The following is a 16,048-nucleotide window of genomic DNA, read 5'->3' as shown; positions in this document are numbered from 1 at the left end:
TAATGAGCACTGTCTAGTCCCTATTGTTAAGAGGATTTTCTGTTCAACAGCATAACAACTTAAACTGACTACTACATGAGAAATTGGAGATTTTGGGTGGAAGGGGAGGGGATAAGGGGAGGGAGGAGGAGAATATAAGGGAACAGGATGGTTGATATCGGGGAAGAACAGAGAGAACAAGGAAAGAGATATCTTGATTGTGGGAGCCATTATGGGGTTAGTGTGAAACCTGGCACCAGGGAAATTCCTAGGAATCCACAAGGATGACCCCAGCTAAAACCCTAAGCTATAGTGGAGAGGGTACTTGAACCCACCTTCCCCCTAAAATCAGACTGATGACTACCTTAATTGTCATTATAGATATTTTGTCCAGAAACTGATGGAAGTAGATGCACAGATCCACAGCTAACAATGGACCGAGCTTCTGGAGACCAGTACAAGAGTGATGAGCAATATTATGAGCAAAGGGGTCAAGACTGTGATAGGGATACTCACAGAAACAGCTGACCTGATCTAGTGGGAGTTTACTGACTCTGGACTGACAGAAGGGGAACCTGCATAGGACCAAACTAGACTCTCTGAATGTGGGTGGCAGATGTGTGATTGTGACTATCTTTGCAGCCACTGACCATGGGACCAAGATTTATCCCTACTGCATGAACTGGAGTTTTGGATCCCATTCTTTTTGGAGGAATACCTTGCTCAGCCTAAATTGTTGCCAGAGGTTTCTGTCCTGCCTGATCCCGCAGCTGCAGCTGTCCAGTACCAAAGAAACACACAGAGGCCTACATTAATTATAAACTAGTTGGCCTATTAGCTCAGGCTTTCTTATTAACTAACTTGGTGGAGGAAGGTAATTGGTTAATTATAATAAACCAACTGCTTGGCCTCATAGCTTAGAACATAGGTGGGTGGAATAAACAGAATAGGATGCTGGGCGGAAGAGGAAGTGAGGTCAGACTCTGCTCTGCTCCCGGACAGAGCTGACAGCTCTGCTCTCTGGAGCCAAGACGCCATGCTCAGCTCTCCCAGGCAACTCCAACCCAGGATGGACATAGGCTAGAATCTTCCTGGTAAGCGCACCTTGGGGTGCTTACACACATCATTAGAAATGGGCTAGTCCAGGTGTGAGAATTAGCCTGTAAGGGCTAGAGTTCATGGGCCAAGCAGTTCTTAAATGAATACAGTTTGTGTGTTGTTATTTCGGGCATGAGCTAGCCAAGCGGCCGGGGTGTTGGGGACACAGCCCCGCCGTTCCTATTTCAACACTAACTCTTACATTTTACATTAACCCATAATTCTCGTCTGTGTTAGCCTTGTGGCTTGGTACCTATCAGCAAGGCATTCTCATCTTGCTTTCTCTGTGTCTGGGTGACTACAGACTGAAGCCTTTCCTCTTCCCAGAACTGTCCTGTTCCGGTCACCCCACCTATCAATAAAATGACTAATCAGTATTTTATTAAACTTATACAAGTGGCAAATTTTTATAGGGTACAGGACCATTGTCCCGTAATACTAAATATATAGTGGAGGGCCTTTGTTCTGCATCAAAGTGAGATGTCAGACTTTGCTGACTCTCCATGGAAAGCCTCATGCTCTCTGAGGAGTGGATGGTGGTGGGGGAAAGGTGGGGAAAGCTGGAAGGGGGCAGGAAGTGGGTCTGGGATAGGTATGTAAAATGAGAAACAATCGTTTTTAAAAATAAATTAAGAAATAAGAAATTGGAGAACTGACAAAAAGAAAAATTCGAACTAAAGGATATGAAGTGTGTTTAAATACAACAACTATAAAATTATTGATGGAACACAAGTAACTATGTAGAGGAGAAAACATATAGCCAATCTAGTTTTACAAGAATCATTTTTATTGATTACAGTTTTCCTCATCTGCTATCTTCACTTTGTTAGGCCAGTGCATGATTGATTTTGGGTGTGTTAGTCATATTATATGTCACATTATACAAATAGAGATGAAAAGATAAATCAGACATAAATCAATCTAATGGCCAGTAGATTCAGATGAGGTGCTTCAGTAGTTTCTTCTTAGTGGCTTTACTAGCTACTCATTTCTCCTCCAGACTGATTTCTTGCCTACCACTCAGCCTTGTTTACATCAGATTCTAGAAATGAGACTCCGAGCCACAAAGGAAAATTAGCATGTGGCCTTCTCATTGGAAAAAGTCAAGGGGAGAACTATGAAAAAAAAAAAATTTCCTGGCAAGAACTACAGGGAACACTGAACCTTCTGCAAGGCTAATTATCTGACTAAAGCCTTCAACGCTTGTGGAAAGACTGGAATGTTACAGGTCGAGTCTAATGTCAATTCATCTTGTGCCATCTTTAGCCCAGTTTGCAAGACCTAACGATTTCTGTGATTAGGTAAATCCTTTGGAATAGACAAACTGGTAGCTTCCACCAACTGAAATGCTAAGAAATCTGTCAGATAGCATCTGAGATCCACAGCTAAGATTTCCCTGCCTTGTTTCAACCTGCTTACCTCAAGTTCCCACCAATGTATTTGAAAAATATCTTGATTTAATACTTTTGTTGTTGCTGTTCTATTACTATAACACTGTCATAAAGCTGTAACCATTTTGGAACAAAAAAGTGGGGTATCCGAAACCTCATCCATATTTGCCTTTATAATAAACTAGCTCTTATTCCCTTTTGAAAAAATATTGGCCTTCTTCCTGCTGGTTCTGCTAACCTAGGCTTCTGCTCTTATTATTCACACCATTGTACTCTAAACCGATCATCATTTTTCTCCAGTGCTTTGCAGGGTTATATCCATCCCACCAAATGGTCCTATTCCTTTGATCCTTATTTATGATAATTCAAGAATTCTAGGAACATGAGAGTATCTTCCAAACAAAGGCACAAAGCTGGCCAAACTGGTTTCCAATTACTCTTAAAATGCTCCCAAAAGCTCATTTATTTGTTTTAGTCAGTGTAAAACTGATGGTCTCTAGATGACCCATCTTTAATTTCTACCCTTTTCTTCCCTTTTTAAAAGCAAAAACAAACAAACAAACAAACAAAACCCAGAGTTTCAGTAGCTCAGGCTGGCCCTCGACTCTATATAACTAAAGGTGCCCTTAAACTCTTGACCCTCCTGCATCCACTTTACAAAATAATGGGATTACAGGTATGCAACATCAAGCTTGGTTTACACTTCCTTTTCTTAACAAAGTACCTGAAAAAAAAAAAAAACCTTTACAGTTGTATATAAATCAACCTTCCTCTTTTTCTCTTACACACACACACACACACTCGACATTTGCGAGGACCCAAGAAGCACACCTTATAAGAAAGGTAAAGCCTTTTGTCTCCTCAGTGTCTGTAGGTTAGATCTTGTCGTAAACACAAACAAAAAAAATGCTGCTGGACTTTCTCTACACTGACAAGCAAGCTGTACTTTCCATTTCTCTACTTAGCTCAGACTGTCCTCTTAAAACATCCAAATTGCATCTGCTCAATTAGGAACAGACATCCCCCCCCCCACTGTTCCAAGTTATCGATTAAAATGTTTCAGCCGCTTTAATCTACCTTTGATACCATCTACCTATCTGAATCCTTTCTCTGGGATAAAATGATACAATGTGGAGTAAAAGCACCTCTCCTTTCGGTTGGCTTCCAACGTACTTCTTTACAGCCTGTGTCATAAAAATAGAGGTCAATACAGATTTCTAGCTTGGTGTCCTTAAAGAGCACATGCCATAGTGCATGTCATGTCACAAGTATTCACTGAATATTTAATTTTTGATGACATAATACTGACCACAATAACTCTTAAATCTAAAAAGGCTCGATATCCTTTGCCATTCTCTCCCTTTCTCTTCTTTCTAGGTTAGCAATCCAACAGGATGGGAAGCATCTAGGGTCTCTCCTTTCCCTAGCCTGAACCCTACAGCAAAGAACCACAGAAAAACCCAAGTCCCTCCTCCAGCTCGCGACATCTGGGGAGAAAGTTCCCGAAAAGGAGGTGGGATCTGAAGGGAACGGGTGGGTCTTCGGGGCCAGGGAGTTCCTTCTGATGGCCCAGGGGCTCTGGCTAGCGAAGAGCCCGAGAGTGAGCAGGCTCTGAGCGGCCGGAGCGGAAGCAGGTCAGCGGGCCAGAGTCCCGGAAGCCGGGGTGAGAGCGGAAGAGGGTCGCGCGCAGCGGACGGTAGCGTACTGAAGGTGGCTTACGGAGAGCGGAAGGGGGGGGGGGCTTGAGAAAGCGGAAAAGGAAGTCAGCCCTGGGGCTCTGGGGCCGTAAACCTGGACAGCGGCGGTCGGCGTGCGTGGGAGTGCGGCTCCCCGGGGAACCCCGGAACCCAGTGTGGCGTGATGGGGGAGGAGCGCCGTGCCCGGCGAATCTCGAGCGGAGGAGCGTGCGCACCGGGTCGCCGTGCAGGTGCGCTGCCCTCTGCCGGCTCCTTAAGGCAGTGCAGGCGCCGCTCAAGGAGGGTCTCGGGTGGATTCCGGGGTATGTTGCAGAGATCGTGGGAAAACTGCGACGCCAGCAATTTCAGAGGCGGAGGAGATTTGAATCAAACCAATAAGCGGAGTTCTGAGTACCTTGGAATCCCCTTGAGAACTTAGGTGATGTTCAGTTGGATCTCTCTAATGTCTACTTGTTAACTAAATTATCTTGCTTCTTTTTTTTTTTTAAGATATTATATTTTTATCTTGCTTCTTTTAAGCATTAACTTCATACTTGTTTCGTGAAGCCAATCTTTTAAAACAACAAAGGAGGAGCAACCGAACTAAGCGGGTGTTAGTAAAGTTTTTTACCCCTTCCCCACTTTGTCCAAATCCTTGAGGAGTTACTGCCAGGAAAGGCTTTCTGGAGGGCGTAAAAGTTAGTACTTATTTTCCTAACTTCCACGTCTGATTAGCGATCAGAGCAAGCCTAATCGGAGACTTAGTGTGAAGAAATAGTATTCTCTTTGGGGGGATTGACAGGTAGAATTATGAAATCTCTGGGGTGGTTGAAGAAAGAAGGGGCAGGGCAACGAAACTGTTTGTTTTTGGACACCTCATTAGACTATTACTTGACAGCCGATTAGCTGATGATCTGATGGGGCACACAGAGCAGTCAGTAATCGTCATCCCTGAAAGGCAAACCGGCGTGTGGAGAGACAAAGTTGCAGCGGGGTGAGTTAGACTGAAGAACCAGCTATGGTCAAGTCCTGAAGCCTACGAATTTGTTTTAAGGGAATTATTTGCCAGGAAGTATTCCCAGCAGTCCAGGTGCTCTCTTGGCAACAAAATTTTGCAGGACAATTTGTCAGAAATAGCCGGGACCGTGTTTGATGCGATCACAGATGTTGGTAATGGAGATGGGATTTTATGCAGACTAGGGAAGTGGAGGGGATGATTTGGCATTACTGTCCAAAATACAAAAGATTGTAATATCATGTATGCTGAAGTTTAGGATGACAAAAAATTAGATTTGAGGAAATGAAAGTTACTTTCTTAGGTGTGTGTGGGCATGGGGGAGGTGTGGGTGGCATGCAGCGGGATTTGAGAGTTAAGGTGTGTGAAATTGAAAACCTGAGAAACAGGTTATATATTTCAATCTAAAGTGCCTTCTGATTTTTTATTGTTTGTTTCTTTCCTTACTCTGATTGAGTTAAATATGGAATTATGTAAACGTTCTAGCCCAAGTTACTGATTCCAGCGTGGGGTTAAATAGAAAAGGATTGTTAGTGGGAGAATTGACGAGGAAAACCTTTGGTCCCGGATGGCCAGAGGGGTATCCCTTTCAGCTGCCAGTGGTTTGGCAGAAAGTTTTCTCAGCTGATGCAATCTGTTCCCTGTTTAGGACGACAGAACAGCCCACATGATACGGTTTGGTTATATTTTTGCACTGAAAAATGTTTTATAAAATTGTAACTGCCCCCTTTTCATTGCCTTGTGTTGCCAAGAGTAAAGCAAATGTAGGTTGTTTATGTGTGTCTAATCCGTGGCAGCACCTGAATCTTAAACTCTTTACTTGAATTTTCAGATGTTGCACTAATTCTCTAATGTCAAACATCTTAGCACCACTAGCCATTATGTACATTTAAAACCGATTTTTTTTTTTTACTGTTTAGGGTGCTACAGATCTTGACTGGGTTCCCTCAAATGTACTAATCTTTTATTTCATTTTATTTTATTTTATTTGCTCTTTACTGGTAAATCATCTCTAAATCTAAGAGTGTATTAGTCCTAACCCTTAGCATCCATTTGCCTTGTGAGAGGAAACAAAAATTACTGATATATGTAACATGTTTACATGTTTACTTGGGGTATTATTAATAATGACTATTAGGGAAAACTTAGGAATCTGTTTTAAAGTACCAGGTCAGAAAAAAAGGAGGAAAAATAATTTAAGGGGGGGGGAATAAATAGCATATTTGTGAGACTCTGGTGATTTGAGTCCATGTATGTATATATGTATATGTATATGCATGTGTATATGTATATGTGAGGGGTGATCATGAGAGAAGAGATGCAAGTTTTAAGTAAAGGCAAATCAAGGAAATCTTTGGACATACTTCTTTCGTTAGTAGAGAGGCATAAAAAAATCTTAATTTCAGAATATACCAATTGAATTATAGGGACATCCAGGTATAAATGAGGCCTGAATCAGAGCTAGGAATGTGAGATTTGTTATCTTATAGCCTTTAGGAAAGTTGTAGGCCGTAGAATCAAAGACCTGTAACAGTTGATAAAAAATGCACACACACAAAGTGTTGCAAGACACTCTTCCCCGGGGAGGGAGAGTTAAGTCCAAACTGAGAACCAATGACAGGCCAACACAACGCGTCCTCTAAATACCACGTCGGTGAACTAGCGCATTTATTGGTTTACTTACAGGAACAGGAATGACTCAAAGGCAGCTGCATCCCTGAAAGTCCGCGCCAGCATGGACCAACACTTAGGAAAGCTGGAACCTTGAAGGAAAATGAGATATGTAGGCTAGCCTGGCCTACTTAACCAGGCCATGTCTTAATTTTTTTTTAAAATGAAACTTACCTTCACTGGAGAGGTTTTCACAATTCAAGAGAAAAGTTTATCATTATATCCAGATATAATGGCAGAAAAATAAAATTGAGTCTTTTATTGGAGCAATTTCATACTTCTTTCTTTTCCAGAAATGGCAAAAAGTCTTCTGACTACATCTCTGACTACAAGGATGAAACTGTTACAAACAGGGGTGTCGCTTTATAACACATCCCATGGTTTCCACGAGGAGGAAGTGAGGAAGATACTGGAGCAGTTTCCTGGCGGCTCCGTTGACCTCCAGAAGAAGCAGAATGGCATTGGCATTCTCACTCTGAACAACCCCAGTAAAATGAACGCCTTCTCAGGTATGGGGGTCCCCTCTCCCGAGAGAGAGTGACACTGAGTCAGAGCCTGCTATTGCAGGGCCTGGCCATGCTGACAAAATCCTTGAAAGTCTTGGAGTTTGTGTGTGTGTGTGTGTGTGTGTGTGTGTGTGTATGAATGACTGTAATGTAAACCAGAAATATTTTGTAATTATGCATATGGTTATTTTTTTTAATTATGAGTGCAAATATTAATAAAAATGAAATTCATGTGTAGAGGTAAATATTCTAGTAGCCATCATTTAGGAAGCAAAATTAAATAGAGCTGCCCTCCCAGCCCTGAGGCCATACCTTCCTTGCCATGATGGCTGGCGTGCGCCCTCCTGAGCTGTGAGCTGAAATGAAGCCTTCCTTTCTTCATTTGTTCCTTGTCAGGAGTTTGACAACCACAGGGAGAAAAGTAACTATCACAGACTCCACACAGCAACTCTGTGGAGTTCTGTAAACATTTTTTTATTGTTTAAATGAAGATGAAAATGTCCCTAACAAGGAATTTTTGTAGCGTTGGATTTTTTTTTATTTTATTGTACTATTCAGCTAGTTTAAGAAACTAGGTTTTGATAAGACAGTCTAAGATTTTGGTTCTATGTATATCAAACATAAATGATTTAAAATATTTTCAACAAAAATAACATACATGAAATTACATGTGAGATACTTTCCTTTTTTATTTTCATAGTTATGCCTTTGAAATCTGTTTTTACATTTAGTTCATATCTCAACTGACCATCCGCATTTCAGGTATGCAGAATTTGCATGTAATTAATGGTGGTAGTTGCTCATATTTAGTTATATAGGTGAGTATTAGTTTGATGCATGATGTGCAAAACAAATAAAAGCACAGCTGCTTTAAGTATGGTGTTTTGTTAGCTTGGGTGGGGAGATGAGTGAACCCTCAGTGCCTTTGCTTAAAAATAATCAAAGCAGACATACTAAGGCCCTTTAGTGTGTAAGGTCTTCTTCAACTCGTTAGGCTTACTGCACAAGTCAAAAGAGTGAGTTTAAAATTAACTAGTAGTATAGTTTTTTTTTTTTTTAATGTCCATAGACACCAATATGCCACGGACCGTCCCTCTTGGAGACCGCTATCCACGGGAGAACAGGGTGAAGGATAGGATAGCCAGGATACGATGCAAGGGAATGACAGACAGACACACTGGTAGTGAAAATCTGCTGCAATTTTACTTCTGCAAAGCTTCAGTTTATGTACAAAACAGATCAAAGAACTTGGCAGGCTCATTGCATCACCCCATTCAGGGTTCCAGACATAAATCAAGGCTAAGCATAATCAAAATAGAATTCCTTCTACGTGCTCAAGGTGTTGGCAAGGACTTTTAGTTTTGTCTCTTAGAATTCTGTCTCACACCACTAACCATATTCTACCGTGGGGGACTAGTTCTCAGAGTCCTGGGTCTAGCTTTTGTCTATATAGTCTTTTATTCTTCTGTTTTATTATTAATAAAGTTTCCAAGGCTCATGTGGCGTGGGGCATGCTTCAGTTCCTCAAGGACTGCTTAAAGAACGGTGGGGCCGAGCCAAGGACATACTTTGATTTCTTGGTGAGCTGTCAGCTGAAAACAGGAAAGATAAGAAATACAGAGAAAGATCATGCAGGGTGCCAGGAGGGCTCGCTCTCAAGGCCATTTCCAGATACGAGATCTGCCTAAGGCATCAGGTCCTATCTTGACCACTGATTGCCAGGGGACCACCTGGGGCTTTGCTCCAGGAAGCTCTAACCCCAATCCTTCAGCAGGCGAAAGCCAGCGCAGAGGCATTTTGTCATTACACGGCAGTCACTGCTGTGGACGTGGCACCATTATTGCTTAGGCACTAAAATATCATACATGATTGAAAATGTATATTTGTATAGATTTATTTATTCTTACACTAAATGTGTGCATCTTTGGTTTCTCCCAAACTAGAAGTAATTTGGATATAATATTTTTCAAGCACATAGGACATTCTTCAGAAGTTTCCATTTTAAGTAGATAATACTTAGAAAGGATTATTTTATTAGTTATTTATGAGTGCATGACATTGATCTAACATTTACTGTAGAATCCCATCCCACTGGTTACTTAAAGAATGACAGAATAGTGATTATTGACCTTGTGTATTTTTTTCTTAAAATAAGTCTGTATATTTTAGTGAGATCTGTGTAGCAAGGCTTGGAAATCTGGAAGTTATAACCTGCAGTTATGGTTTGTACTTTGGCTTCTAATTGTGTTTTCCCTTATCTAGGGTAGTAAGGACATTATGACCCTGGAAGTTAACCAAAGATGTGCAAAGATACAGCTCATTCATTAGCTCTTCAGATAACATTCTCTGTGGATTCCAATTTTAAATTTATTGTCTGCTCGGGTTCCCCAGGCTCCTCTTCATTCTGTAGCTGCTGGTACCCGGTGCCGCAGGCCGGCTAAATTTATTGTTAAAGGAAGGCCGTTAAATTTATTGTGAAAGAATTTTGTAAAGATATCATCATAATGATCTAAGATGTAAATCATTGCCTTGACTGCTGGTAGACCTGTAAAGCACTTTCACTGTGTTCGTCAGGCATGTTAGTTTGTCAACCATGTCTTATTTATTATGTATTTATTGGACTTAACTAAGATCTTGTCAGTCCTGCTAAGAAGAGAGCTAGACTAACTTTGTCCTATATTTTTATAGCCTTTATATCATAAAATCTCACAGTCATCTTATGCTCATAAAACTTATTGAGCTTGTTCACTGAGACAATGTGTATTTGCTATCTTTACTATAAGAAGTAATTTTTTCTTATCACTGTAGCCAATATTATATATTCCATTTTTTATGTCTAGGACATGTATGATCATTTTTATTTTTCTTTCTAAATATATTTGTCTGATTTCTTAAGATACATAGACTAATGAATCAATATTTTAAGGTGGGGCTGTTTTATATGCCTTGTTTGTATATTCCATTGTATCAGTGTAATGGGAAAAGTAAAATGCTGTGGATCCCTGAGTAGGTCCAGCAGGCCACCAGCTGGTCCATGGCAGGGAGCCACGTGGCAGGCAAGAGACAGAGACTTGGATAGGTATGCCATGCAGAGTGAGACTGGATATTTATTTAGTGGATTATGGAAGGGAAGGGGGGGAGAAGAGGAGAGAGTGGAGAGAGAGGGAGGGAGGGAGGGAGGGAGGGAGGGAAGGAGGGAAGAGAGAAAAGAGAGACGGAAGCTGCCTCTTCGAGAGGGAGATGGAAAAGGAAGAGAATCAGGCTGCAAACAGAAAGGAAGATCTGCCTGCCTCAGTGGATGGAGGAGGGAATGGGCAGGGCTTGTCTCTTAAAGGGATAGAACAGATCATTACATTCCCATCTCTTTTTTATGATAAAAAGGCAGGAGGTTAGGTACCACATGTTAAAGGAATTGGGGCGACAGATTTTCAAGACTGCTTCCCGCTTATTTGTGGGTGTCGTCTTTGGGCAGGGGGGAACCCGAGAATGCTGGGTGCTGGTAACATCCTGGTGTAACTGGTCTGTTTGTTCCTGTCCAGTGTTTGTGGTATGGAAATGTCTGGTGTCTCTTACACCTGTCTAAGGTATTGACAGAACAGAGGACAAAGTTAAGTTAAGGGGGAAAAAAACTAGGGAAATGAGGCGGGTGTATCTGACCTGTTTAAGGTGGATTCTTCAATTCGGCTCTCTGGAACTCACAAGAATTCTTTGGGCTTGTGAAAACAGAAGTTTTAGATATATACATTGTATAAACAGTAGAATACTTATGTTAGAATAACTGTGACAGATATTTTTGCATAATGAAAAGTATTTTTAAGACTATGGAAGGCAGTGTGAGACAGAATTTTGTTAACTGGTATTTGTCCTCGTACCTTTATTACTTGCAGGCACACACCTTAATATCTTGTATTTGTAATTTACTGCAGTTTGTTTGGTGAGGTTGTCCTTTTAAATGATATAACATCTCAGTTGTCCAACTACATCAGAGATCTTGGAGAAGGATAAAATTTTACTTGAGTTACTGATTAAAAAATGACAGAGAACTTACTTGGTTGTCACCTAGAGCTACTCCTCAGCGTCCTCCATGGTCACTGAAGGTCATAATTGTCTTTGCTATTTAGTGCAGAGCCTGCCAGGCTCTAGAAGATTTTGGGGCTAAGAAATCTGTAGGAAGACAAGCCTACCTTGACCTGAGCAGCTAGGCTGTTGATTCCAGCGAGTCTGTCCATGTCTGGAGATCTTCAGTTTAGATAAAAGGCAGTTTTGCCCAGTGCTGGGACCAGCCGGTGGCCTGCTGCCACTGCCCCCGGATCCACAGCATCTAACTTTGCCTTACAGTCAGCAAAATAGGCATTTGGTAGATACACAGTAGATACACAGTAGTAAAGTATACATCCTGGTAGGCTTGCTCGACATGTTACTATTTGTGTTTTCAGCAGTCTCTTACATCTGTTCATGTTTTTGCTCTCATCTGGTAGGTGTCATGATGCTACAACTTTTGGAAAGGGTAATTGAACTGGAAAATTGGACAGAAGGGAAAGGCCTCATTGTCCACGGGGCAAAAAATACTTTCTGCTCAGGATCTGATCTGAATGCTGTGAAAGCACTCTCCACTCCAGAGGCAAGTATGTTATGTGCTGAGGCTGCTCCCAGCAGACCATCCTATGTGGTTGTTGTCATAACTTGTACTCCTTAGCTTTCTAACTGTAGTTTCTGTTTTGTTTGGTTTGTTTCCATTTTATTCTTCGTGAGAAAATGTAAACATTTATAAGGTGAATAATATAGGAAAACAAATAAATGTTGAGGTCTGACCTACAGAGGATCTCTGAAAGACAGTTGGGCTGACATGCTGAAAGGACTCATCTTTGTGGTCTAAGAAGAGTGCTCTTGGTTGTGCTGGTGGCTTTGGAGGAGGCTTTCAGAATTGCCCCTGCTACTCTCCTTCCCAGCAGTGCCCCCACATTTTTTTCCTTTCTAACTTGATTGAATATTTTTTACAAAAATTGATATTTTAGCATAATGTTAAGATTGTGAAACAGTTGGAAAAATAGTCTAGAGTTCCCCATATGTGTACCCTATGCCCTTTGTTTTAGCATATTACTTTGGTATAAAGATTACTGCTAGTGAAATCCCACGCTGATCTCATATGTGGAATCTCAAATGGAGAAGCTTATTGGAACACAGAGTAGAATGGTTTTTGACAGGTACTAAGGAGGGAATATGGGAAACAGATTTTGGTTACACAGGTAAATTAGTGCTAGAAATTAGTTCTCTAGCATAGTGCCTATATTGAGCAATGCTATAGTATATCCATTAAATTGTGGGTCTTACGTTGAGTGTTTTTACACATATTCTACATTGATGATAAAGGGAATGATAAAAATACTATAATTGATGGGTGTATCTGCAGTCTGAATAGGTGCTGATAATTGAATTACTGATTATCTGTAAACTCAAGTTGCATACATTAGATATGTACTTCTTCCACATGTCAGAGTGGTGTAAAAGAGGAGGGAGAAGAAATTTCATAAATTATTGGTATTGGTCGTTCTGTTGTATTGTAAGAGGCTGCTTATTCATTTTCAGGTTGCCCAGACTCTCGAAATAATCACACAGAAACTATATTATTTAAATCTTGCTTAGCCCATGAGCTCCAACTTCTTATTTGCTAACTTTTATATCTTAATTTAACCCATCTCCATTTATCTGTGCATCACCATGAGGTTGTGGCCTACCAGCAAAGCTTCAGCATGCCTATCTCTGCTGGTGGCTCCATGGCTTCTTCCTCCCAGCATTCAGTTTAGTGCCCCCCCCCCTCCGCCTAGATCTGTTCTACCCTATCAGGCCACGCCAGTTTTCTTTATTCATTAATGGTAATCACAACATACAGAGAGAAATCCCACATCACTATTTTGTCCTTTTTCTGCTTTGAATCCTATTTAGGAGTCATCATGATTCCTTAGAACTCTCATCTGTGAAAGTTCCTCATACTCTGGGCATGTGTGTGTGTGTGTGTGTGTGTGTGTGTGTGTGTGTGTGTGTACGGTCTTATTCTGTAGTTCAGAATTGTTTTGTGCTACTGCTGTCCTATTGCTCATTATGTATACTTTGTATCCTTGACTGTCTTAAAAGTCTCCGAAATCAGGGCTAGAGAGATGGCTCAGTGGTTAAGAGCACTGGCTGCTCTTCTAGAGGTCCTGAGTTCAATTCCTAGCAACCACATGGTGGCTCACAGCCATTTGTAATGAGATCTGGCGCCCTCTTCTGGCGTGCAGGCATACATGGAGGCAGAATGTTGTATACATAATAAATAAATAAATCTTTAAAAAAAAAAAAAAAGTCCCTGAAATCCTCCAACCCCAGCCTCCTGAGAGCTAGGCTTATAGTCATGAGCCACCACATCAACATCTTTGTGGGTAATATTCAGGGTTACAGTAACATTTTTAAAGAATAGGGTATATTTATTAATGCTTATTTTAGAACTGACAAGTAGAAATAGTATATATATAATTCCTGAAATATTTTTTCAAATAATCTGTAATTATGTTCATATAAATATGAAATTTAAAGTCTTGAAGTCTGGGAATTGCAGGCACCTAACGTGAGTTGTAGTTGGATGTTTGAATGCATCTAACCCTTGCAGCTGAGGCCATGAGACCTCCTGTGACTGCACATTCTGAATCTGTTCTCTCAGCGCTGCATTTCTGTGGCCAGCATACTGACTCTTTATGTAACAAATGTGTCAGTAGCATCTGCATGTTTGATGATATATATGTATGCCAATTTAGGAAGTGGATTACATTGTCCTCTAAATATAATAAAATGCTTTAGTGTGATTATTAAAATACTTGTCTTTAAAAGGTAATTATGTTTTTTTTTTGCCACTGTAATTTTTCAATTGAAAATTCTGAAGAAAATTTCCAAGCATCCACAGAAACAGACAAGCCCAGTGTTACCCTCACATATCCATCATGGTGTAAGCACTGGCAATACTGTATTCCTAAGCTATTTCTTTGGATTTTTCCTTTCATGTATAACTGACCCTGTCAGAAGCTGATTTCTTTTGGGGTCTTTTTCTTCATGCTGAGGAAGATTCTACAGTTATCCCTATTACACAGTTGGTTCATAATAGAAAATGTGGAAACCAGGAGATGGACTAATGAAACACAAGGATTAGCCCTGAAGAGTTATTGAAAGGAGAAAAGCAAAAAATAACAAAAATGTGTAAATATTATTCAATTATAAGATTGAGGTTATATGCCATGGTTGTTGTGGAGACCCTAAGAAGTCTCTTTTTAAAGGTAAGTAGGAATCCAAGTCCATAGTGGTGAACTTCACTGTATAGGGAAATACAGCATTGCTTACTTCATAGCACGTGGGTGTAATGCATCAAGGAAAGGTTTGGGGCCTAGAAACCTTCACAATCTTAACCTAGCTTAAAGACGATGACTTCCTTTGTTACTCTTCTGACAGTGTATGGCTTGGGTCTTTGTTGCTTAAATGTCTATAGCGACCCCCAATTTCTGTCTAACTACTTTAGGCTTGTTGATACTCTTCTGCAATTTTATTTTAATCATAATAATGTATAGACAAATGACTTGTTTCCCAATAATTTTTCAGTGTATTTGGAGGAAATTCCTTAATCCCTAAAGCTGGTTCTTATAGCCATAGAATAAGATACTTTGCAAGATGCAAGTTATTATATTCAAGATGGGTGCAAGTGCACAGTGCGATGCTCGTGGCTTCCTTGTGCGCATTGGGTAATGTACATGTTTTGTCATGGATGCTATTGGGAAGAGCTGAAAGTAGAATCTCAGGATACAGACAGAAAACAAAATCTGTGGCATCTCTCCACATCTTTGTTCAGTACTTTCCAGGTGCCTATACCTAAACATTGGCAGGTCTGTTTTTTCCATGGTTATTTTTTTCAGGTAGTATTTTATTTTATTTTGCTAAACTAGCCCTTCTTTCTTCCTTTTTAAATTTTGTTTTATTTTATGTGTATGGGTGTTTTACCTGCATGTATGCCTATGTATTACTTGCATGTCTAGAGAGGACATAACAGAGTATTTTATCTCCTGGAATGGAAGTTAGAGATGTGGTGAGCTAAAGTGTAGGTGCTGGAAATTGAACCCTGGTTCCTAGAGGACTAGCCCATGCTCTTAAGTGCTGAGTCATATCTCTAGCCCCTTGATTTTTCTTCCTCCTTCAACTCAGGAAAATAAATGAGTGTTTGACTTTGTAGCTTTGGGTGATGAATTAATTATAACAATTCATCGTCTTCCTTTTCCTGTTTACTTTCTTGTTTTTGTGTATACCAGGCTGTCCTGAAACTGCTAGAGATTCTCCTACCTCTGCCTCCCAAGAGTTGGGGTTACAGTATGTTGCACCATTCTTGATCAAATTACCCTGGCTCTTTTGGGCCAGTATTAATTTCTATTTTACAATACATTTATGTCAAAACACACTCCATTTCAGGATTGTCATTAATACTGAATAGTATGCTACTAGCCTCAAGGAAGGTATCACATAGCTTAGCATTTTCTGCCATCCCCACATCTCTGCACCTCAGTTCAAATTGTTTCTTCATTGGTGCTCTTCTCTGTTAGTTCAAGCGTTAAAAGACAAACAACCAATACACTGTACCTTAGTGGTTGTTGCACCAAGATTGTTGAGGACTTATTATATCCCTTAAGCTCTCATCCTGTAGAA

At 40.5% G+C, this 16,048-nt stretch overlaps 1 protein-coding gene across 7 annotated transcripts in view; it reads left to right on the top strand.

Annotated features, from left to right (window-relative positions):
- Window positions 1-4,033: 4,033 nt before the first annotated feature.
- Window positions 4,034-16,048, top strand: part of Echdc1 (ethylmalonyl-CoA decarboxylase 1) — a 30,185-nt gene continuing 18,170 nt past the window's right edge. The window contains exons 1-3 of one of the 7 annotated variants that reach the window (XM_050138182.1): window positions 4,034-4,131; window positions 7,124-7,339; window positions 11,815-11,957. In XM_050138182.1, the coding sequence (XP_049994139.1) occupies window positions 7,126-7,339; window positions 11,815-11,957 (357 nt within the window). In that variant the 5' untranslated portion in view covers window positions 4,034-4,131; window positions 7,124-7,125. Of the gene's footprint in view, window positions 4,132-4,157; window positions 4,179-4,224; window positions 4,584-4,963; window positions 5,139-5,176; window positions 5,315-7,123; window positions 7,340-11,814; window positions 11,958-16,048 lie in introns of those variants that run through there. The other 6 variants (XM_050138181.1, XM_050138176.1, XM_050138177.1 and 3 more) reach the window with 6 other exon arrangements.

This window comes from Alexandromys fortis, unplaced genomic scaffold, assembly GCF_014885135.2.
Source record: "Alexandromys fortis isolate MF-2015 unplaced genomic scaffold, M_Fortis_MF-2015_v1.1 scaffold_14, whole genome shotgun sequence".
Lineage (NCBI taxonomy): Eukaryota > Metazoa > Chordata > Mammalia > Rodentia > Cricetidae > Alexandromys > Alexandromys fortis.
The sequence above is the reverse complement of the archived record's forward strand: the minus strand, read 5'-3'. Positions and strand labels throughout refer to the sequence as shown.